The sequence below is a fragment of the Microcebus murinus genome, chromosome 12 (genome assembly GCF_040939455.1).
Source record: "Microcebus murinus isolate Inina chromosome 12, M.murinus_Inina_mat1.0, whole genome shotgun sequence".
Lineage (NCBI taxonomy): Eukaryota > Metazoa > Chordata > Mammalia > Primates > Cheirogaleidae > Microcebus > Microcebus murinus.
The window spans coordinates 11366445-11389603 of NC_134115.1; the positions used below are offsets into that span (position 1 = coordinate 11366445).

Below are 23159 nucleotides of genomic sequence, written 5' to 3' on the forward strand. Positions count from 1 at the left end.
TATAAATGGAGTCTCCTTACATTGCCCAGGGTGAGACTCCTGGGACTACATTTGAGCCCCACCACGCCCGGCTCTGAAAATGTTTGTAAATTAAATTTCTTCAGTTCCCTTTGCTCCCTCTCCCCATCCCAGATGTAGTTCATCCCAACAGAGGAAATTCTTTGGTTCACATTTCATGAAAAAACCAAGAGGGAACTGCGTTGGCCACTCGGATGCAGTTGCAGTGTCACTGCTGGGTGAGAGACGATGGCTGCAGTGCTGCTGGCCCAGCAGTGGCTGGCTGTCCCCCTTCCGCTGGGAAAGTCCTGGAACTCACAGATTAGAGCTTTGCTGATCTCTGAGGAGATCAAGTGGTTTCTCAACGTGGCAGCCAACATCAGGGCCCTGCGGTTGCAGTCGAGCCTCATTTCCTGGAGGTCATCAAGGAGTTAGCAAACTGTGGCCCTCGGGCCAAATCCAGCTGCTGCCTGTTTGTATAAATGAAGTTTTATTGGGACGCAGCCATGCCCCCTGCATTTGTGTAGTCTCTGGCTGCTTCCACACCGTAGTGTCGGAGTCGAGTGGCTCCAACAGAGACTGTGTGGCCCACAGAGTCCAAAACATCTACTCCCTGGCCCTTGACAGAAAGCGCTTACTGACCTCTGGTCTGGGATGTCCCCTCCTCAGAGCACTCACGGTATCTCCATGTCGTTCCTTCCCCGGAGTGACAGGCCTGCTCCGTGCGGCGTTGGCCTCGCACTGTGCTCCCTCCCAGCCCAGTTGTTGCCGGTGACCTGTGTGGGGTGGCTGCCCTTCCTAGCGCCCCTCTGGGACCAGCACAGACCCACCCTGCCCTGCGTGACCTGCTAGGCCTGGCGTGTCGTTGTCAAGTCCTGCTCAGTCCTGTCTGGGCATGGGGTCCAGTTACTCCGTAACAGAGCGTTTATATGCATTTTTATTAGGAAAAAAAGTTATTTTTTTGTTCTAGAAAAAACTCATAAAAAAACTCGCAGGGACATTTTTGAAAACGCCAGCTGCTGACTCTTGCCAAATAGCAGCAGTGTGGCTGGGGCTGCTCCAGCGTGTGGCAGCTGGCCTCGCAGGGCTCCTTCTGTTGGCCGCAGTACCTCCGCCCTCCCCCACGACGACGGCTTTCCCTCCATCCTGCCGGCACCCTGCTCAGGCATCCTTCCCTGCCCCTCCCCGCTCTCCCCCTCCCACCCGCCCTGTCCCGAGGCCCCTCCCTCGGGCGCTGGAGCCTCACCCCAGCAGCACTCCCACATCTCGTTCATTCATTCCGCAAACACCGAGCACATGCTCCGCACGAGGCGCTGCTAAGGACAGGGAGTCCAGTGGTGACAAAACAGGTGTGCCCCTCAGGAAACCTCTGGAAGTGGAAAAGGGACGCTGACACAACAGTCACCGACAGGGGCAGGGTGGTAACAGAGAGAAACGCATCTCGAGGGAGTCACGGGGTGAGGAGCACCCAGGAGACCTCCTCTGTCCCGGCCCCTCCGGTGTGTACAGTGGGACCCAACCACTTCGTGAGAAGTGAGAGGTGGGGATCCAGTTTCAATCTTCTGCATGTGGTCATACAGTTTTGCAAGCACCACTTATTGAAGAGAGATTCTTTTCCCCAATGTATACTTTTGTCTGCTTTGTCAAAGATTAGATGACAATATGAGGATGGTTTTATATCTGGGATCTCCGTCCTATTCCAAAGGTCTACATCTCTGTTCTTGTGCCAATACCATGCTGTTTTGGTTACTATAGCCTTGTGGTAAAGATTGAAGTCTGGCAGACTGATGCCTCCCAATTTTTTCTTTTTGCTTAAGATTGTTTTGGCTATAGGAGGTCTTCTCTGGTTCCAGACAAAGCATAGAATTATTTTGTCTAAATCTGTAAAGAATGATGGTGGAATTTTGATAGGGAGTACATTAATTCTGTAGATCACTTTAGGTAGAATGAACATTTTAACAATATTGATTCTACCAATCCATGAGCATGGTCGGGATTTCCATCTGTGCACATCGTCCACAATTTCTTTTCTCAGTGTTTTGTAGTTCTTCCTATAAATATTTCTTACCTCCTTCATTAAATATATTCCTAAATATTTAATTTTCTTTGATGCTATTGTGAAAGGTGTTACGTCTTTGATTTGATTTTCGGCTTGAATATTATTGGCGTATATGAATGCCACTGATTTGTGTGCATTAATTTTGTATCCTGAGACTTTACTGAATTCGTTTATCAATTCCAGGAGTCTCTTGACTGAATCCTTGGGATTTTCTAGGTATAATAGCATATCATCAAGCGCAGAAATTGGAGCAGTCATAAAAATTCTTCCAAAAAGAAAAAAAGTCCTGGATAAGATGGGTTCACACCTGAATTTTACCAAACATACAAAGAAGAACCCATACCTATACTGCAGAAATTATTCCAAAACATTGAGAAGGATGATATGCTCCCCACCTCATTCTATAAAGCCAAAATCACCTTGATTCCCAAACCAGGAAAGCATGTAGCCATAAAAGAAAACTATAGACCAATATCCCTCATGAATATAGATGCAATAATTTTCAACAAAATTTTAGCAAACTGAATCCAACAGCACAACAAAAAATAATTCACCACAACCAGGTGGGCTTTATCCCAGGGATGCAAGGCTGGTTCAACATACACAAATCTATAAATGTAATTCACCACATAAATAAAAACAAGAACAAAGATCATATGATTCTCTCAATAGATGCAGAAAAAGCACTTGATAAAATCCCGCACACTTTTATGATAAAAACCCTCAACAAAGTAGGCATAGATGGGACATCCCTTGAAATTATTAAGGCCATATATGATAAACCGACAGCCAATATCATATTGAATGGGGAAAAATTGAAAGCATTCCTACTTAGAACTGGAACCAGACAAGTTTTTCCACTATCTCCACTTCTATTCAACATAATGCTGGAAGTTCTTGCTATACCAGTCAGACAGGATGGCCGAATGGGGGCAGAAGAGGTCAAACTCTCACTCTTTGCTGATGATATCCACTAGATTTTATATCCCATGAGAATAGGGACTTTTGTTGGTTTTATTCACTGCTATTTCCCCAGGCTTGTGCATAATGGGAGCTCAATAAATATCTACTGGATAAAAAGAGGGAGGAAGGAAGGAATGACACCAAAGTGCCCAGGACATGGAACGTTTGTTGACTGGGTGGACTTAGCTAAATGGATGGATCCTTACAATTCTGTGGTTTAAAAATATCTATCATTTGCACCCACACTGTCTGAAAACTGGGGAAGTTATTGTGCATATTTCTTTCAGATCATCTTTTCACTGGGAGATTAGCTTCCTGAATACAGTGAGTGAAGTGGCCTTTGGCCCTTTCCATGGGTTTCTCCCCATGTCCTGCTGCCAACTTGGGACTTGCTGCCCAGGGCTAGACATGCAGTGGGAGGTGCTGCTAGTGCACAAAAGACACACAGATTCCTGGGCCCAGATCATCCTTTTCCAGTCACTCGGTCCCCAAGGCTCACAGGCCCCACGTTGAGATGATGGACAGCTGGGTGCTGAGACACTCCGCCTTCTTTCTCTGTCTTTCAACGCACGCACTTGTTGGGTCCCTGAGAGCCCTGTGTGTAAGCAGGAGGGCGGCAGGTGATAAAGTCACTTGTGTGCCAGATGTGGCCCTTAGCACCTCGCTCGGCACCCAGTGGAGCCAAGACCAGAAAGCAGCAGACCCAGCTCCTGCCCCTTTCCCTCCCGGACAGAAGACCAGGTAGTTTGGGGGAAATTCTCAGCTGTTTTATTAAGACTTACCACCGTGTGCTCCTCTGTGCCCGGCACTGGGCTGGTTCTTTCCGTTTGGTTTTCTCTCATCCGCTCAAGAACCTGTGCGGGCAGGTGAAGAAGCCCCGGCGCGGGAAGGCCGAGTGGCTTACACAGCCGGGAGGGGCAGGCTCAGGACCTCAGCCTGGGTCCTCTTCTCCAAGTTCTCAAGCCATGTCCACTGCACTGGCAGACATTTCTTTTGGAAGCTCGAACAGTGTCCTTTAGAGGTACACGGTTCACCAACTGTGAAGTACGGGGCAACGGTGAGGAATTATTGTTGCTGGAGGTTCTCTTGTCTGTCGAGGGGCCGAGTGGTGCAGAGTAACCGCGGCAGTGGCGGCCCACCTGTGCTGCCTACGGATGGGGGTCTGCAAGAGGAAACCGCAGCGGGCAGGAAACTTAAGTCCAGGCTCAGATTTCTTCTCACTAGGGCAGTGGTTCCCAGACTTTGCTGCTCAGTGGAATCACCTGGGGGGCACAGGTTGCATGCCATGCTGATGACAGCAGTGTCCAGGTGAGAGCCAGTGAGCGGGATTTTTCCAAGATCCCCAGGTGTTCCAACGTGCAGTGAAGTTTGGAAACCACGTAACCAAGGCCTTCTTTCATGTCAGTGAAGGAACTAGAGGATTGGTCATGCACCTCGGGTTGGAAATGCAGTGTCTGATAAGGCACCTAATTCGCCCCAGGGCAAGCTAGAAGCCCTTCCCTGCCCTGTGGAGACGTTTCAGGACTCATAGGAGCAGAGTGACGGGCAGTCCTGAACGTAAAACAGGGCTCCTCCGGAGCTCCCAGATGGTCCTCGGCCGTCAGTCTATACCAGTGGTTCTCAGCTGGGCCGTTTTGCCCCTCTGGGGACATTTGGCAATATCTGGAGATGATTTTTTTGGCTGTTGCAGTGTGAGTTGAGGGATGCTACTGGCACCTAGTGGATAAAAGCCAGAAATGCTACTGAACATCCCAGAAGGCACAGAAGAGATGCCACAACAGAGAATTACCCGGATCAAAATGTCAGTAGTCCCGAGATGGAGAAAGGCTGGTTTAATGGGACCCCAGTCATGGCTCAGAGAATTAAGTTGAGGAATTGGGGGGTTTTCGGTTAAACGGATTTTGGACATCCCTAAGCTTCCATGGGGATTCATCTCTGTTTGTTATTTACAAACATATTAGATAGGACAAATCCTTCTCTTTTTTTTTTTTTTGTTTTTTTAAAAAGTCCTCTTCATTTATTTGAAAATTGCTTCTCATCTTTTCTACTTTTGAAGTTTTTGTCCAAAACAGCAACAGAACAGCCCCTAAGCCTCTCTTTCTCCTTGGTGGCATGGGCACAGCGGTAGCTCCTGCCTCCCAGGGGTGACTTCAGGGTTACTACATGCCAAGCACCGAGAACTGGGTCTGCCTGGTGTTGAGAGGTGTTCAGGGTAAATGCCCTCCATCGTCGTGCAAATTCATGGTGTCGAAACAGAAATGAATCCCTTCGGTATGAAACTGGAGCCCTAGGAAAGTCTCTTAATAAAATGCAACCACCAAAGTGCTATGAGCTCTTTTTCCTTGTCTTAAGTTTACCAAAAATATGTCGAAGTTGCCTGTCAATAAGATAACAAAGTGACCATGGTCAACAATAAGTTAGGACATACTTTAGTTAAAATAACTAAGAGTGGAATTGGAATGTTTCTAACATGAAGAAATGATAAATGCTTGAGGTGATGGATCCCCAGTCACCCTGATTTGATTAATATACATTGTATGCCTCTATCCAAACATCGTATGTATCCTATAAATACATACAACTATAATGTATACTTAATAATTAAGAACTTTAAAAAATTTTTAAAATTGTCAAACTAAGTCTTTTTTGAAATGCACAGTAATTACCAGGGTTGGCATCATATGAGGGCTAGGTTTGCCCATATATTGATTGTACGACATCAGCTTGCACTGACTAGAATTTGCCATCTAATGACAATCTTTATTCTCTGCCCAACTGGGGTGAGAGTTAGCATCCCTGTTGGACTGCAAGACACCAGTGTATGTTGTGTTCCTACTTCTTCTCTTCCTCCTGGACAGTCAAGAGAAATAAGCATTCCACAGATAAGGAGCTAATCCAGACACACTCTTGGTCCATCTGACTTGCTTCTGATAGGCATCCGAGGATAGGCTTATTTCTGCCCCGGATGGGTGGAACTGGTGTATGGAACACACACAGCCCTCTCTTTCAGAGAAAAGAAACTAACAGTTTTTCTCTAACAGGACGGAAAGACACCAGAAGATCTTGCTAAATCAGAACAGCATGAGCATGTAGCAGGTCTCCTTGCAAGACTCCGGAAGGTGAGAAATGCAGTTTATGAGTCTGAAATTCTCTACTTTTATTTATGTGAAAAATGCTCAGTCTTTTCCCTTGTAAACTATGAGAGCGAACAAAACAAGGCTTTGGGCACCCAGATTCTACGAAGAGGCATCTGTCCCTGTCCTGTGGTTTGCATATCACGTGGCATAAATGCATAAGCTCGCTATCCGGTTTCTTCTTCTCTATTTGGACTTGGAAATCATTTGACCTCTTTACGGTTGCTGTGCCTGGTTCCTCCCCTCCCACCCTCTCTGCACTATCTGCCTCCCATGAACTAGAGAGGAAACAAGGACGCTGATTCTGCCTCTTTCCTTATGTTTTGAAGTCCAAGATGTCAGTTAAGCTCCTGTTTGCCAATCATCGTTGCTCTAAGGTTTAAATAAACATAAAAATGGCCGGGCGTGGTGGCTCACGCCTGTAATCCTAGCTCTCTGGGAGGCCGAGGCAGGCAGATCGTTTGAGCTCAGGAGGTCGAAACCAGCCTGAGCAAGAGCGAGACCTTGTCTCTACTATAAATAGAAAGAAATTGATCGGCCAACTAATATATATAGAAAAAATTAGCCAGGCATGGTGGCATATGCCTGTAGTCCCAGCTACTTGGGAGGCTGAGGCAGGAGGATCGCTTGAGCCCAGGAGTTTGAGGTTGCTGTGAGCTAGGCTGACACCACGGCACTTACTCTAGCCTGGGCAACAAAGCGAGACTCTGTCTCAAAAAATGAATAAATAAATAAACATAAAAATAAGTGAAAGCAGGTGTACCTTTCCAGCCACATCATAGCAACGTGTATTAAGGGACTTCACGTGAGCCATTTCCTTTAATTTGGGGACTCTATGTTTTATATGCAAAGGTGCAGTGTTATTTATAATAAAGTAATAAAAATTGGAAACATCAGGTGACCAACTATAATGTCTAGCACGTTATCCTACAGCTATAGAATAGAGTGGTTTTTGGCTTTCAAAGTATTTTTGAATAGGTTTTAGCGACAGGAATTTAATGCCTAGGGTGTCCCCTGGGCTTCAAAGCATAAGCTAAATTGTGTGTGCATTATAATCCCTACTGTGTTCAAAATGCAGAGAAGGAAAATGTTCCCAGTGGTGTTTTTTGATTTGGCTGTTGTGAGTCATTAACATTTTCTTCTTTAAACATTACTGTATTTTTCCAAATTTTTTACAATAAATTATAATTTTTGAAAAACAAACTTTCTAGAAATGAAAAGATAATTCAGTTGGCTTAAGTACTTGTTGAAAAGGTATTGTCCAAACCCTGCTGTGGATCCCTGCCATGTGCATGGGTGGAGGAGGGCCTGGGGAGAGTGGTAATGCCTGCACCTTCACAGCATCGCAAGTTTACATGTGCGTGGTTGTCTCCTGGCTAGCCGTGGGTAGAGGGGACATCAATTGGAATAATTTCTTTCCTTCTACAGAGCATAGATTTGGAGAGACTCAACAATTTCAAGTGCACATGCATATTTAAAACTCTTTGGAGTTGACCTGGTGGGGGATAATGTCGTGGATTGTTCACGTTCACACCCTTGTGCTTTGGATTCTGAGACCTGGCCACAAAGGCACTGGGCACACGATCAGGGAAGGCTGGGGTCACCCAGACCGCTGCAGGGATTTGGTCTCCCCTTTGTTCTGGAAAGTCCAGAAAGATCCAAGTCTGGAAAAATGTTCCTAGCCTGACTCATCTGTTCCTACAGAAAATATGTAAATTAATTGCAGGCTTTGTATTTCCCTCCCTGTACCGCTATGGACTGTCTCACTGTCACAGCGAGTGAGAATTTGGACTAGAATAACAAGGGAGATCGTTTTGTTTACAAGAAAAAGCAAGGCGGGCGTAGGGAGAGAGCCTAATAGTCAGGGTACCAATCAATAATGAACTTTTACATAACATTTCCTAATTGTTAAACTTTCTTTATCTGAATTACAATACCAGCCAAATGAAACACAGCCAAAGCCCAGGCCTGTGGTTTGCAACCTCTGGTTTTGGCTGCATTGTACAGCAGAAGCCCTGCATTTGGGTGTAGAATCTTATATTTATAGACAAAGTGTCCAGATACAAGGGCTAGAGTAAATCAGTTACTGCTGTAGCATCCATCAACAGTGAAAAGTCAAAGGAAATCTGGTCTTTGCACAGACTCAATAGGCACAGATTTTTTTTCCTGTTACTCATTAGGTTTCCCCTTACAGTCCACTTGTAAAAAGAACGCTTTACTGAGCAATGGTGAAGGGCTTCTAAAGAAACAGTCTTGACAGCTTTACCAGGTATATTAGCCTGCTTGGTCTGGTGTTCTCGGCTTTCCACCATTCCACACAGAAAGACTGGAACCCCAGCTGTGCACCTGGTGCCTGGCTCGTGTCCCTGCCAGGTATTTGCCACCCCCCCCCCCCCGCTCGGCTGCCACAGTGCCAGTGCCAGCCACCACTGGAGCTCGGTGGAAAATCCAGTTGCCACGTTCTGTCTTGGCTGGGAGTACGGTCTACCACCTGGGAAACTCCCATCAGAGCGGGGTGCATGGGTGCTGCAGTCCAACAACGCGCCCCTCAGGAGACACCCTTCCCCTGCAGAGGGACGGGGCCTTTTGTGGGGCCGTGCTGCGGCTCGCCCACCTTGCCTTAGGAACAGCCCCTTCTATTAGAAAGTAGATTGCCGCGCTGGATGCACACCCGGATGTGCACTATAATGACACGTCTGGAAAGAACGAAGAAACGGTCAGAGAAAAGACTTAAGGGAGAGCAGTGGCCCGCAAGCTGAGGTTGGCTGGATTGCTGGGTGGAGGGTTTCTCTCTCTCTTCCTGTTTCCCCCTTTGCTGCCGTGTGCCGCGATCACTGTCATAGTCACAAACACGGAGCAGCTTGCTCCGTGCCCCCGTACGTCAGAGCTGACTCCCATTCAGAACTGTGCATTTCACGGAGCTCTTGCTGTGTCCCACGCTGGGCTCTCCTTTATTGTCTTCCATCCATTGGCACCTTTGTTTTGGGTGCCTAGATTTTTAAAAGAGGTTGGGAGAGGGGGAATATGACAACATTTAGTATTTTGCCATTATCCTGTGATTTTTCTCGAAAAGAGAGCTCAAGGCAACGAATAGTCATTTTAGTGCCTCTGATTAACGGACACCCTCCCCCTGAGCACCCGGAATCCACTGAAAAGCTTCCCCCTCATCTGCGCTTTCCGAGGCAAAACACAGGGCAGTGGCCGAGAGCGCGGACTCAGGAGTGAGGCAACCCAGGCTCCAGCCTCGGCTCTGCCACGGTTTTGCTGGGAGAACTATGCTGCTCAACAGCCCTGTGCCTCAGTGTCCCCATTTGTCAAACAGGGTGAATCTGGTGCTACCTTCTGGGAAGGTGATAAGGGTTGGATGGATCCATGTAAATAATGTCCTCAGCACAGTGCCTGCACACAGTAATCCCCACCTGTTTGCTGTCGTTGGAACCTTGCAGAGCACTCTTGGAGCTGCTGTGAGGGTGCCAGTGATGGCCACTGTGGCAGGGACCCTGGAGAGTCCTTTGCAATAACAGCCGCCATTGAATCCTCAGTTCCTGTGTCAGGCGTTGTAATTTTACAAGATCCCCAAGGTTTGCGGAGGGGAATGTTCCTGCAGGAGGCCCAGGCTCAAAGAGCGTGGCAACATGCTGATAAGTGCAGGGCTGAGGTCCCCACCTGGCGTAGAAATGTCTGCTTACGCGCTTTGAGGGGCACAGGGTGGCTCCACTGAGGATTCCTGGCCAGACAGGATGGCAGCCTCTCTGCACATGCTGCTGTCCCTGTGCTGAGCCACCCTGCTTCATGGTGCACTCGGATTGCCTTCCCGAGCAGAGCCCAGGTCCCTCTTCCCTTCAGCAGAATCATCTAGGCTCAGTGTTGAAGGAGTCCCTCATATTTGTTCATCTTCCTCATCCCTCAAGGACTCTAGACTGCAGCTTCCTGATTAGCCAAAAAGGGAGGTGCTGTCTGCCAGGCACCGTGTAACCTTTTCACTGTGAAAATCCATCCCCACCTGAATAACTGCTTGGCCCCTGGTCCACCGATACTGGGATACTTGGTTATTGGAAATGACTGAGCTGTCACAGTGGTACCCTTGGAGTCGCACAACAGGGAGGACTGTGGCAGGGGCTGCAGGGAGCAGACAGCACCTGAGGAGAAAGTCCAGAAATGGATTTATTTGCAATTAGAAGTCGGGTCACCTGGAGGAAGAGATTGTTCACAACCAGAATACAATGGGGAGGGGAAAGGAAGAGTGTCTTCATACCCGGAGCATCTTGGTGCCATCTTCCTTCCAGTGTCATTTTCTTCTTGATATTTTCCATGTCTGTCACCAGGGTGCTGTGGGCATTTGGGGTGCGTGGGACATCCTATCCTTGCAGGATGCTTCTCGTCCTTGGACCCCAGCATCTAATGTCCTAGCGTCCCCTGCCTGCCAATACTGTGAAAACCAAGAAACACCTCCACGCATTTGCTGACACCCCCTGGGGTGCAGCCAGCCTCCGTGAGGACCACTGGAGTTGATGCAGAACACTTTCATGGGGAGAGGTCTGTATCTGGGACAGCCTGGGTGGTGGCCCTAAATTGCCTGCCATTTTATTTGGTTTCCAAATGGGCCAAATTAGTGATAGACATGCACCCTGTGTTCTCAGCTCTCGTCATTTGACATTGCCTCAAAATGCATTTTTAAACCACGTTTGCTAGGGAAGCAATGGGGACTCGGAACTAGAACCAGAGTCATCTCGTCTGCCTGCACCATTGGAGAATAGAAGGGGGGAGGGCCCGGCTGTTGTGATCGTTAGACAGTGCAGGGGTCTGACCCAAGGGAGATGGGACCTTGCAGCCCGTGTGTTCCAGGGGCCCACATGAGCTCCTCACCTGAAAGGGGCAGGGCTGAGGGTGGCTGAGGCCAACGCCAGGGCTTGTGGGAGAAGGAAGAGCCCAGGGCAGGGCTGACCTGTGTGGGGTCTGCTCTGGCCCAACTCCACAGGAAGTGAACTGGGACCAGTGGTATGCGATAGTCTCTGGTACTGTCCATGCGCATGTTTTCCCAACTCAGCGTCATCACATAGGGTCTTGAAATCAGCCAGGGTGGGGGCATTTACACCACAGGAATCAGCAAATGCCACAGATCGCTCCCTGACACTGGAGGTAGCTGACCAGCTCGCCATTGCGTTGGGGGTCTCTGAAAGCCCCCACAGCTCCATCCGGGCTGTAGGTAGCACCTTATTACAAAAGAAGGTTGTGCTGTCTACTCTATCCTGTGCTCAGTCCTACAGGTAAAACAGAGCCCAGAGCAGCCTCCAAACCTGCCCAAGGAAGGACTGTGTTGCTGCTAAGCCAAACCCACTTGTCCTTCTGGAAAAAAGGAGGGACTCTTGTTATGACAGGCAGGGAGGGGGGTTGCATCTAGATTTTGCATCGGCACCTGTTCTCACAACATCTATGCCTGCAGGTCCCATTCTTGTCTGATTTTAATAGTTTCAGAGAGTTTAGGCAGTAGCCTTATTTTTATTTTGTTCAACTATCCTTCTAATCAGATTTTCCATAAGCTGATAGTAAAAGTAGTTTGCTTTTCCTATTGCTTCTGGGCCTTTTGGCTAAGATCATGTGTAAAAGTAGTTTCTTTTCCTAAACCTAAGACTAGACAGTGAAGAAAGGTACCCGGAAATATTTTGGAAAACAGGAAAAATTTGGGAGTTTGACCACAATGAAAAATGCACAAGGAAACCGCATTTGCATAATTGAGTTCCTGCTTCTGTCCATGTGGGTCAAGCTGCATCTGCCACCTGTGGGAAGCCAGTGCTCCCAGTGCTCTTATCTGGCCCTCTGGACTGTGGACGGTCTCCCCCTGCTGATGTTTAGTTGCCTTTTCTGAGGAGGAAGTGAAAGCTAAATTGCCAGAGGGGAGGAGGTGCTGGAAGAAAGGAAACTAGAAACTAAGAGATTCACCAGGCTGCAAAGAACAATGCGGTTATCAAATAATACTCGTTCACGCATTTAAAAGATGTTCACAGTGTCTAGTGAATGCCAAGAGCTGTTCCAGGCACTGAGAGTCGACAGTGAACAGAATTGGCCAGACCCAAATAAGAAAAATGCCAGAGAGTGTAAGTCGGCGCAGGGGCCTCAGCCGGCAGCACCTGTTTTTGTAAATAAAGTTTTATGGGCACGCAGCCACGCCCTTCGTTCCCTCTCGCCTGTGGCTGGTGTGCACACATGGCAGACTTGAGCACTTGCCGCAGAGACCATCTGACCCTCACAGAGAGGTGTGCTGCCCCTGCGGTAGGTGCCGTGCAGGAGATTCAAATAAGATGAAGGGAGATAAAGTGACTGGCGCTCTTTAAAGAGATAAAGTGGGGGGCTCCTTTCAACTGGCTCACCGGGGAGGCTGCTCTGATGTGACATGTAAACCTCCTCTGCAGGGTAGGAGGAAAGAACCCACCCAAGGAAGGGCTGGGGGAAGGCACAGGGAACAGCCAGTGCAAAGGGCCTGAGGCAGCGAAGAGTTGGGAGTGCTCAAACAAAAGACAACAAAAGACAGGGTGACTGGGCTGAAGCCAGGGCATGAGCCTGGGGGTCAGAGAAGGATGCCAGATGGGACCCGAGAGGTGGCACAGCTTTATAGACGTGGGTGAGGAGGTTGGTGTCGGGCCAAGTGTGTCAAGCTGGTGGGTGCGAGACTGCCTTAGGTTTCTGGAATTCCTCCGGATGCTCAGACCGGAGTGTCAGCGTCAGGAGGAGAAGCAGAGAGACCTGATAGGAGGTGATCTGGTCAGCCAGGTGAGAGATGATGGCGCTCGGACTGGGATTGTGTGAGCTGTGTTACTTCCTGAGCCTGAGCAAGAATCCAAACTGAGCCTCATTCCTGTGTAAATATTTCAAGCATGTGATTAAAGCTACAGCCAGGTGAATGTGTGTCCTACAGGTACACCTCTGCGCCCACCCGGAAGGCTCTGGTGCAGAATCGGGCACCTCCTGCAGTTCAGTGCTGCTTCCTCCTCCTCTTCCCAACCTGGTGTCGCCCTGCACTGCAGGAGGTCTTGTCCACACCCCTGGACGCCCCAGGTCCCCTGTGTGTTCAAGCCACACACAAGGACCTAGGGACGCACACACTGGACAACATCTCAAGACAAGAGCCAAATTTAGGTCACACAGAAGTGCCCTGCCTCCCACTCCCAGGGGAGGTGGCTGCACAGTCTCCTCCTGGCCCAGCCACTGAGGGCCTGGCCAGCAGGGGCTGTGGCCAGCTCAGGTTTCAGAGTGCTCTTGTGGCTTTTGTTACCTAGACACTGTGGAAGGACTTTCGTGCTCCGCCTGCAAATAAATGAGTACTCACACCACCCTCTAGAACTACCCAGAGCCCTCCCTCTGGGTGGCCGGCGCTGACCACTGGCTGATGAAAGCTGCCTTCCCAGCGACTGTCTCTGGCCTGGAACATCGCCCCTGCTCCGCCACCTGGTGGCCAGAAGTGAAAACGCGCCTCACCAAGAGGAGACCCTTCGGAAACTCCATCTGGGATGGCTGTGTCTAGCCCGGCTGTGCTTGCATGCTCCCAGGGTCCCAGTGAGCAGGAAGAGGGGTCATCCAGCAGGGGGAGGTGAGATTTTCTCAGAAAGGCGAGGACATTTTGCTTTCAAGCAAAATGGTTTTTCATTTGCCAGGACAGTTTGCTTTTTCATTTTGCGAGGACATGTTGCTTTCCTTGCTTTCAAGATGTGGGTGAATTCTGTCCGTCTGGATGAGAGAGCAGTTTCCTGGCTTCTCTTCCCAAAAGACACAGGAAGGGTGAGTGGGTCAGTCTCAGCCAAGGTGACAGCTCCTGGCGGGGGCGAAAGGGTGCGCCAGGGAGATGCGAGTCCCTCCAGAGGGTGTGCTGACCGGGAGGAGTCTTCCCAGTGGGACGCCCTGTGAAGGGCCCCCTTGGGTGGTCCCCCGTGCTTGTCACTGCAGCGCACAGCTGTGGGGTCTGCCTTCAGTTTGCACGTCCTGTCCCTCCCTGCCTCCCCTGCTTCTGAGGAAGCCCCAGCTCCCTCTCAGTGGCCAGCAGGGGTAGGAAGAAGACCCGGTGGTGAGTTCTGGCTTTGCTCTGTGGCCTTGGGCGACTTCCCTGGCCTCTCTGAGCTGTAGTTTCCTCATCTGAAAGCAAGGAGGACGATACTGACCAGAAAGGTTTCTTGGAGGTCTCAGTAAGGACTGAGTGGAAACACAGCATGAGCTGGAAGACGCCATGCAGGAGGGAATCATTGCTGCAGACCGGAAGTGCGTCTGTCTCAACTCCTCCCGGCTGCCTCTGCCTCTGCCTCTGCCCTCTTCCCCCACTGTTTGGGCTGGGCCAGGAAGCAGGCAAACGAGTGGCCAGCAGAGTCTGGCAAGCACCATCTTGCATGGAATTCTGAGGAGTGAGCCAGACTCTCAGTACAGGCAGGACACAGGCATAACTTGTGCTCTGTACTAGCAAGGCAGCCAGTGGGCTGAGAGTGGCTTCTAGAAGCCACACAGCAGTGTGTGCTGGTTACTTTACCATGGTTCAAGTCCCCTCAGTTTGGAAGGCCTTTGGGACTCTACAGCATGGACAAACTTGCCCTCATTCCTGCAGATGGGATGGACGTGTTTGCCAAAGCTCAAAGTGTCAAGATCCACAGGCCACAAAACTGGCAGAAAAGAGCCCCACGCCATGCATGGCACAGTGCTTTTGCCCAGGCGAGGGCACCGCAGATCCAGTGATTGGGTTTAAACACAGAGCAAGTTTTCTGCCTTTCCCTGACGCAGGTGAAGCAGACACTGACTGGGAGGGACAAAGCATTCGTGTGTCTTGGTGAGCTGTGGGTCAAAGCACAGCTGGAGAGGCCGGTATCTGCTGCATGGGATGTTCACAGTGGGAGGTGGTTGCAGCTCAGTGCGAGGGCTGCAGCTCAGGTACTCACGTGTGGGGAGGTGGGGGCAGGGCTGCCAGATGCAGCAGGAGGACCACGGGCCGCTGCCAAAGGCTAGAGTAGGATGGGGAGGTAGGATTGCTTTGGGGGTCACGCCTCTGCAGCACTAGGTGGCTTCGGGGAGACTTGAGCACCTGGTTGGTGCCATCTCCAATGTGTGAGTCTCTCAGAGTAAACCTTTGCTGTTTTTGTGCCAACGCAGATAATAAATCAGGGACATTGCTGGCAAGATACCCAGCCCTTGCCTTCCTCTGTGGAGCTTTGCCTCTGAACCGGTTGGGATTTGAAGGCAGAAGAAGAAACCAAGTGAGGACAACCTCATGTGCTACAGTCACGGTCCAGAGCTGCAGCTTCCAATTCTACGTGGCCCAGCATTTCATACCTTTCCCTTTCCTTCCCCCCTCCCTCTCCTGGAATGGAAGTCAGAGACAGGAATGCGCCTACACAGATAACTATAAAGGCTCGGTAGAATGCCCTCACTGTAGGGTAACACAGACCTGGGAGGAACATACGATATGCATGATAAACTACACGTGTGTCAGTGTGCTGGGACACAGGGCAGGAGGAGACCAGGGAATGTGACAGGTGCCTCCTCCTCCCCCTCTGCCCCCCGTCACTGGTGCAATCCTACGGACGCCCACAGCCCTGCAGGGCTTGGATGGCAGCTCCAAGGCCACAGCAGCATGTGGTGAGATTTTCAGAAATGAAAAATCAGGAAAGAATTTTTAAAAAACAAAGTGTATCCAACAGCAAGTTGATAAAATGGTTGTAATCTTGGAAAGCACAGTGTATGTTAAACCATGTCCCTGGCCCCAGAACCCTCTGGGTGATATGTAAAATACAGTTCAGTTCTCAGCTCCGATAACTATAAACAGGTTTTTCTCCTATATAAATGCTCAGCAGATGCTCAGAAGTCAGGGGATCCCAGGAAGTTCTTCCCTGAGAGGGACGTTTGTGTGCGCCTTGTCTGGACACCTGGCATCTAGCCCCAGCAGCGCACACAGCATTGAGGGCCTAAAAATGCCACCACAGAGCTCCACGGTGCATGCTGGGGGTCAGTGCTCCCCTGCCGAGAAAGTCTGGTCCTAGTTTAGAAATCAAAAATGGGGGTAGAGAATTAGAGCCTTCGGGAGAGTTACATGGGTTTGCAACAGCACAGCTATTCCAGCAGAGTGACAGTGGCCCCGCCAGAGGTCCTCAACAGCACAGGAGCACCTGCCAGGATTTAGAACTGGAAGGCAAGGTCCGGCCAGGTGTGAGATTGTACTGAGACACCCTTGCCTGGGTCCCCTCTGAGTTAAATCATTTTTACAACACCTGTTTATTGAGCTTCCTCCCGCTGCCAGGCGCTGGGGACACCATCTCTACCCTCGAGGGGCTCCTGGTCTACAGGGCAGAGCTCCACACAATTGCACAGTCAGGTGGGTCACCACAGAGAGCTGTGCATGGCCCAAGTGGCCTGGGGAGGAAGCTTCCAGGAGGACGTGACAAGCAGGACAGGCTTTGTGGAGTGCACGGTAGTCGGCAGGATAAAGCAGAGGGACTGCTCCCTATTAGGGGTGAAGGGGGAGGTCTCCGGCTATAGGTGACAGCTCCAAATGGGTGCTTGTTATGGAGCAGGGCAGCGTGGTAGGAAGAGGGGCTGATGTGGGGGATGACACAGGGTGGCATGGGCGATGTACCACCACGGGGAACTTGCGTAGGTTCACGGAGCACCTTGTTGACACAGTCCCTTTGAAAGCTCTTGGGTGCTATTGGATGGAAGTTGTTCACAGGTGTGTATCTCCCCAGGGCTACAGATCTGGGTGAGGCTACATCTCCCCGTCCTCAGCACTGTGCTTAGCCCAGGGGAGGCCTCCATGCATGTTCACTGATGCGTGAGTGGGTGAGTGAGTGAGTGAATCGTGAATTGTCCCAGGTTGGGGCCTCCTGCTTCTCCTTGTAGGACTGAGAACGAAGAAAGTGACAAGGATATCGTGTCCCCAGTCCTCTCCCATCCCCTTGTACTGTCACAGCCCTAAAGGAACCAGACCCCTGCCCACAGAGAGGAACAGGCCCAGCTGCTCAAACAGGGCTGATCCAATTTCGCGTTTAAATTGAAGCCCTCACAGTTGCTCCTCCCAATTTGCTGTGCGTCAGGACGCCTTGGAAACAGGCAGATCCGTGCAGAAAGCAGACCAGGAGTTGCCAGCAGCTGAGCAGACGGCGACAGGTGACTCCTACTGGGTGCAGAGCTTCCTGGCAGGGTGACGCACCTGCTCTGCAACTAGGTACCAGTGGTGGTGGAACAGCACTGCAAATTTACTGAAAACCTCGGAAAGTGGTGACTTTCATGCTATGTGAATTTTATCTGAAATTTTAAAAGACTCAGTGGAAACAGAACAAAACATCTGCATAAAAGTTGGAGAACAGAGATCAGGAACCCCGAGAATCGTCATGTGAGTCTTTTTGTGTGTGTGACAACTGGCTCTTTCTCTTCCGTGTGCAGGACACTCACCGAGGACTGTTCATCCAGCAGCTGCGGCCCACGCAGAACCTGCAGCCGAGAATCAAGCTCAAGCTGTTTGGCCACTCGGGCGCTGGGAAAACCACCCTGGTGGAGTCTCTCAAGTGTGGGCTGCTGAGAAGCTTTTTCAGGAGGCGCCGGCCCCGGCTGGCCTCCGCCAGCTCCAGCAGGTTCCCGCCCTCGCCCCTGGCTTCCAAGCCCGCAGGTAGGAGGCCCCACGCGGGCCGGCTCCCCGTGGGTGGGGCTTCTGCGCTCCCCTGTCAAGGAGAGGCGGTGTGTTCTGTTGCTTGACCCCGTGGCCTTGGTGGCTTTCAAGTGTGGTCTATGCTGGCTGGTGGCCATGTGTGCATCCCCCTTGTCCAGATGGCAAACTGCCCCAGTCATAGCAAAACAAGGGCCTCCCTAAAACCGTAGCCACAGAAACCCAGGTCCGGTGTGGTGCCTGTGCACATGGCAGAATTGCGTTGTGTTCCACCAGGGCTCTGTTCCTTATTGAAAGGATCTGTTCGTAAAATTTGGAGTCAGTGAAAAGGCCACATGTGGCCCCAAGGCCACAGGTTCCCCACGCCTGGCTCGGACTCACACAGGTCCAAGCCCAAGGTCAGCAAGGCCCCCAGCAGGGTTCTCCCCCTCATGCTTCTTCCCCGGAGTGCTGCACGGCACCCAGTGTTTCGAGGGCCTGGAGCGCAAAATCAGATCCTCAGGGAGCCCCATTTGTGCTCAGATCAGAGCCGGAGGGTGGTTTCCTAGGCTCCTCACTGCTTTTCAGAGTTGGTCTGTCTCTTGGTCACAGACCTCGGGAAGCTTCGCCGTCCTCCTGGCCTTTGCAGACAGGACCGAGGACCCACGCGGGCTGGCAGGTGCCTTCCCCCAGGGCAGACGCACCTGCGGGGAGCAAGAGGCAACGGCACCGTCCTGCGCGTGATTGCTCCTGCCCCCCTTTAGAGGGAGGAATTAATTATTTTGAAGATAAGAATAGAGACATTCAGGGAATTTCCCATACAATGACGATTTCGTGCTTTGTGACTTGGATTCATTTTCTGTCCATGATATTACAAAGCTGTCAGATGCGTTCCTAGGCGGAAAACAAATGTGCTAAAGTCTGTGTTTCGGTGAACTTCCCCTCTCAGCGAGGGAGGGGTCAGGGGAGCATTTGTAGCCGGGGAACAGTTGAGATTTACACACCCCTTTAAACTTCTCTTCTCTGAACACAGCAGTAATAACTAAAAAGAATTCACATTCGCATGATTACAGTTTGGCTGACACGTGCTCATAATCACTGAGCACTGTGTGCCAGGAACCGGGCAGAATGTGGCATGTGTGTCACTCGTTCAGTCCACACGACAGCCCTCCAAGGTGTTTCTGCCACCGTTTTGCTGCAGCCTGGTGATCAGCGAGCCGCCCTGAGTCACGCAGATAGTGACACACAGTGTCTGCTGCCTTGAGCCAGTGCTCACTGATGACACTCTGCACAAGGGCGTCTCCATGTACCGGCTCTGTTTTCCACTGTAATGTAGGTTCCACTTGAGGGTGTAACATGGGTCCCACCTTCTCTGAAGGCGTTCGTTTTCCAGATTTGAGGATCAGGGGCCACCTCTGCAGGAGCTGCAGGCCATTGTCACTGTCCCACTCGGCTCCTCCCGCAGTTCCTGCTGTGACCCCTAGAGGGCCGCAGCTCTCTCCTGCTGTGGGTTGAGGTCACTGCACTGTGAGCCAGTGTGGGAGGTGCGGGAAACGGGGTGGCGGGGGAGAGAATGGCTGGGGTTTTCGTAAGGCCTGAGGAGGTGTGAAGATCATGCCCCTGGCACGTGAGCTCCCCGGGAGGGAGAGATTTCACCTGCTGCTTCCGCTTCAGCCTCAGAAGTCACCTGTCCATTCGTCTTCCTTCCGGTCACTTTTCCATACCTAGTCTTTGGCGTAGGTTCTTGATAAAGCGCGGCTCGGTACGCGCGTCGTCAGCATGCCCACCGGCGGGCGGACGGCGTCCTCAGCCGGAGCTTGGGGAGCAGTGAGCCCCGGGGGCTGTGGGTGCCCCACGCTGGGACCAGATGAGCCGCCCGCTGCCCCCCGCACGTGCGGTTGGGGGTCTGGGGAGGAGGCTGCCTCCCTGTCCCTCGGCCACACGCCCGACAGCCATTTCTCAGAGAAGCCACTGGTCAGAGGGAGCCCGGCCCCCCAGAGGACGGTTAGGGGTGTGGGCCCTGCTCTTTCTTCAGTCTCCTGCCCTTCAGTTCTTTACGGCACATGTGGCGTCCTGGCGTCTCGGGCTGCTGGCTTTGCTTCCCACGAGGACCCGAAGGAAGACAGCGCTCCACTTGCATCCCTTTCTCCTGGGGCAAATGTCTTCATGCTCTCGGGAAGCACAACTCCGAGAACGTCCACGTAGGGAACTGCAAGTCCTAAGAAAGCAGCAAATACCGGAAAGACTCGAGAGAGAAGGCAAAAGGGACCCCTCAAGGTGGTCCAGCCCGCAAGGTCGCTGTCCTTGTGGACACAAAAGCCAAAGGCGTGTGTGGAAACCTCCGTAGAAGGAGACCCCGTGGGGAGGCCCCTGTGACACTAGCATGGCTCTCGCTAACCTGGCGTCCAGGTGCCACCACGCGTCCTCTCGTGACTCTCAGGACCCTTGAGATCGTGTCCTGAGCCCATTTCAGAGGAAAGTGACCCGAGGCTCGGGGACACGAGGTGTGTCCGTGCAGGCAAGGTGGAGGGCCCCCACGGGACAAGCTGCAGCCACCTGTCGAGGATGAAGAGGGGAGGAGAAAGGCTGAATTAGTTGCCAGCATTTAAAAATCCAGGGATCTCACCCCAAAACTTGGATATTTGGAGTCTTGTGGAAAATTGGAAGTTTTGGCCATGCTGGATTCACCTGCCTGCCCGGTCAGTGGGGAGGAGGGCAGCGGCCCCACTTAGAGGGAAGCAGGCTCCGCATTTCCTGCCGTCTCCACTGCCCCGCCCCTCAACTCCAAGCGTCCCTTAGAGCGGGACAGAGAGCTCCGAGGCCCAGCTCTGCCCCGGAGAGTGGAGCAGGAGTGCGCTGGAGTGTGTGACCCCGGGTAAGGTCACTCCTAGCCAATGTCAGAGGTGGGATTTGGTCCCATACGTGCTGGAAGGGCCTGCAAAGACAGAAGAGGTTTGCCGCCCCACCGAGGCCCACGTTGCTTAACGCCCACATGGCCCCTGCTCCAGGGGGTGCCCAGACTTTTATCCAAACAGTCCCTGGAAGTAACAAGATCCATCTGCAGTTAATTCAGCACCTGCCTAAGGCTGCGAAGAGGCAGGAGGCTGTGCTGCAGGCCCCATGCCACCTCCTGCCGACGTGGGGTGGGCCTCCCCTGGTGGGCGCACCTGCGTCTGAGGGAGCCGCCGTCGGGCACAGGCCCCAGCTGGATCCAGAGGTGGTTGGGCAGAGGAGATGCCGCCAGCCCTGACTGGCAGGTCGGTAGTCACTTGCTGGGCTCCCAGCTGGCGTGTCAGCACCAAGCAGCACCCTGCAAAAGCAGGCCACGGCACAAATGTCAGGCACTGTGAGGGTGGCCTGGAGAGAGCTGACTCTGGTCACGAAAGGTGCGTCCTAGGGACTGGACAGGGCAGCGTTGCCTTGTTGGACACCCCAGGAAAGGCCGCCCCTGAGTGTGTGCCTCCTGGGAAGGGATGTGGTTCTGGAAGCAGCGACATCCTCCCTCTCAGCGCCCTGGTCCTGCCCAGCAGGCCATGCTCCGCTCTCCCCCAGGCCAGGGCTCTGGACACCTGTCACCTCTCCTAGATTTGGCAGCCCTTTTCCTTTTATGGGGAGATGCCCACATGGGGACAAGATATCGTCAGACGGCAGGAAGTCCGCATGCTTTCAGGAGTTGGGCCCTTTGCCATTGGCTTCTTTGAGAACGCTGGAGGCAAAGGCTGAGCTCGAGGCAGGAGACGGAGTGTGACGTGTGTCCTGGTGGGAGAATGCAGCCGCCCCATCTGCAGGGGCTCAGAGCACACAGCAGCCTCTGGAGCCCAGCCAGCCCGGGTTCCCTGGGACGATCCGAGCAGTGCGAGAGGAGGGCGGGGGCAGGGGGGCCGCAGGGTTCTGGCCTGGCGCATCTCAGAGCTCCTGGCCTGGCACTCGGGCTGGCAGTGACCTCTCGTGAACCTCACACCGCCGTTACCTGGCTGCCACACACGTCACTCAGCCTTGTGGACGCTAGCGGCTGTGACTGTTGAGTGGTGGCCCCGCAGAAGGAGGGACAGTATCCAAGGTGACGGGAGGAGCGAGCGTGCGGGAGGGGCCCTCCTTGCTGGGCCGGCCACTCTGCACCACCGGGGCAGCAGTTAGCAAGAAAAACCCATTTCCCCCTGTGATTTCAGTGTTTTCCCTGTGAAATTATTCTTTTAATAATACCATATGCTAACCCTGTCCTAACCTCTCATTCTCCTAATGAAAGCTGTCACCAAGGAGGAGGAAGGGCTGCAAATCACCAAACAGCGTCTGCTCCACTCAGCTAGCACCTGGCCACGTGGCACTAAAACAGGGTTTGTCCCTGACAGGTGGTCATCCAGGCACAGGTTCCAGGTCACAGCTAAGTGGACAGACCCATTTTTGGAAAACCCCTTAGCTTTTGTCAGACTTGGGCCATGCTCTGCAGAGAAATACACTGAAATGTTGGCCATGTTGACCTTGAGGGTTAAGTCGTTTTGTTTCTTCTTACCTTCCTGTTTGCCAACATTTCTGCTGTTTTAATCAGAAATTGTGTGGGTGTGTATGTGTGTTTGTGTTAAGAATAACTCTTCCCATCCAAAGGAGGAGGGACATCCATTGTCCCTCCTCCTTTTCTGGCACCCAGCCCTGCCCTTGGGGTCTGCTTGTCCCATCCTTTGGATATTCCCATCATCCGTGTCTTCAGTCTTAAATATTTGGTTTTACGTAAGGGCTTACCTCTGTGTGTGGATCACCGATTTTAAAGGTCGGATCGCCCAGGTGAAATGGTCTCTTCCTCAGCGCCTTGCAATGTCTGTGGAATTCATTGTGAACCATTGGTCCTTCGTGGTTCAGTTCTGCACCTTGAACCTATTCCCGATCCACTGACTCACAGATACAGGCCGAGCACCCACCTCAGGCCAGGCCCTGAGGCAGACAGACGGCTTCTGCCTGCCCCGCGCTGGTGGCAGAGGAGACAGACAAGGCTGTGGGCCGGCGAGGAGCCGGGATGCTGAGGAAGCCCTGGGCCCGTGCAGGGCAAGCCTGGGCTCTGCTCCCTACGCAGGGGACGCGGGCCTTGCTGTCCCCTCGTCTCACGCCCGTTCCTCCATTATTACATAGTATTTCCTTTAAACTGACCCACTTTTGCTTACTTACTAAAATATGTTGATTTGAAAACAAAACAGTTACATCCTTACCATAAATGGAAACCCAGCACCACTGCCAGAGTAAAAGTAAATGCAATGAGCAGCAAACAACGTGATTAAAACCTATCTACGTGCTGATGCCCACTCCCTCATTATTACAGGGAAGATGAGCAGGCAGAGAGGAGATGCTAAAATCTCAAGGCCACAAATGGAGACTTGCTGCTAGAGTTGCTGAAAGGCCTTCCGGGAAC

At 51.9% G+C, this 23159-nt stretch overlaps 1 protein-coding gene across 5 annotated transcripts in view; it reads left to right on the forward strand.

Annotated features, from left to right (window-relative positions):
• Window positions 1-23159, forward strand: part of DAPK1 (death associated protein kinase 1) — a 186502-nt gene that overhangs the window by 147631 nt on the left and 15712 nt on the right. For all 5 annotated transcript variants that reach the window (XM_076008529.1, XM_076008527.1, XM_076008531.1 and 2 more), the window contains exons 19-20: window positions 6061-6138; window positions 17563-17785. In XM_076008529.1, coding sequence (XP_075864644.1) covers window positions 6061-6138; window positions 17563-17785 — 301 coding nt within the window. The remainder of the gene's footprint in view (window positions 1-6060; window positions 6139-17562; window positions 17786-23159) is intronic.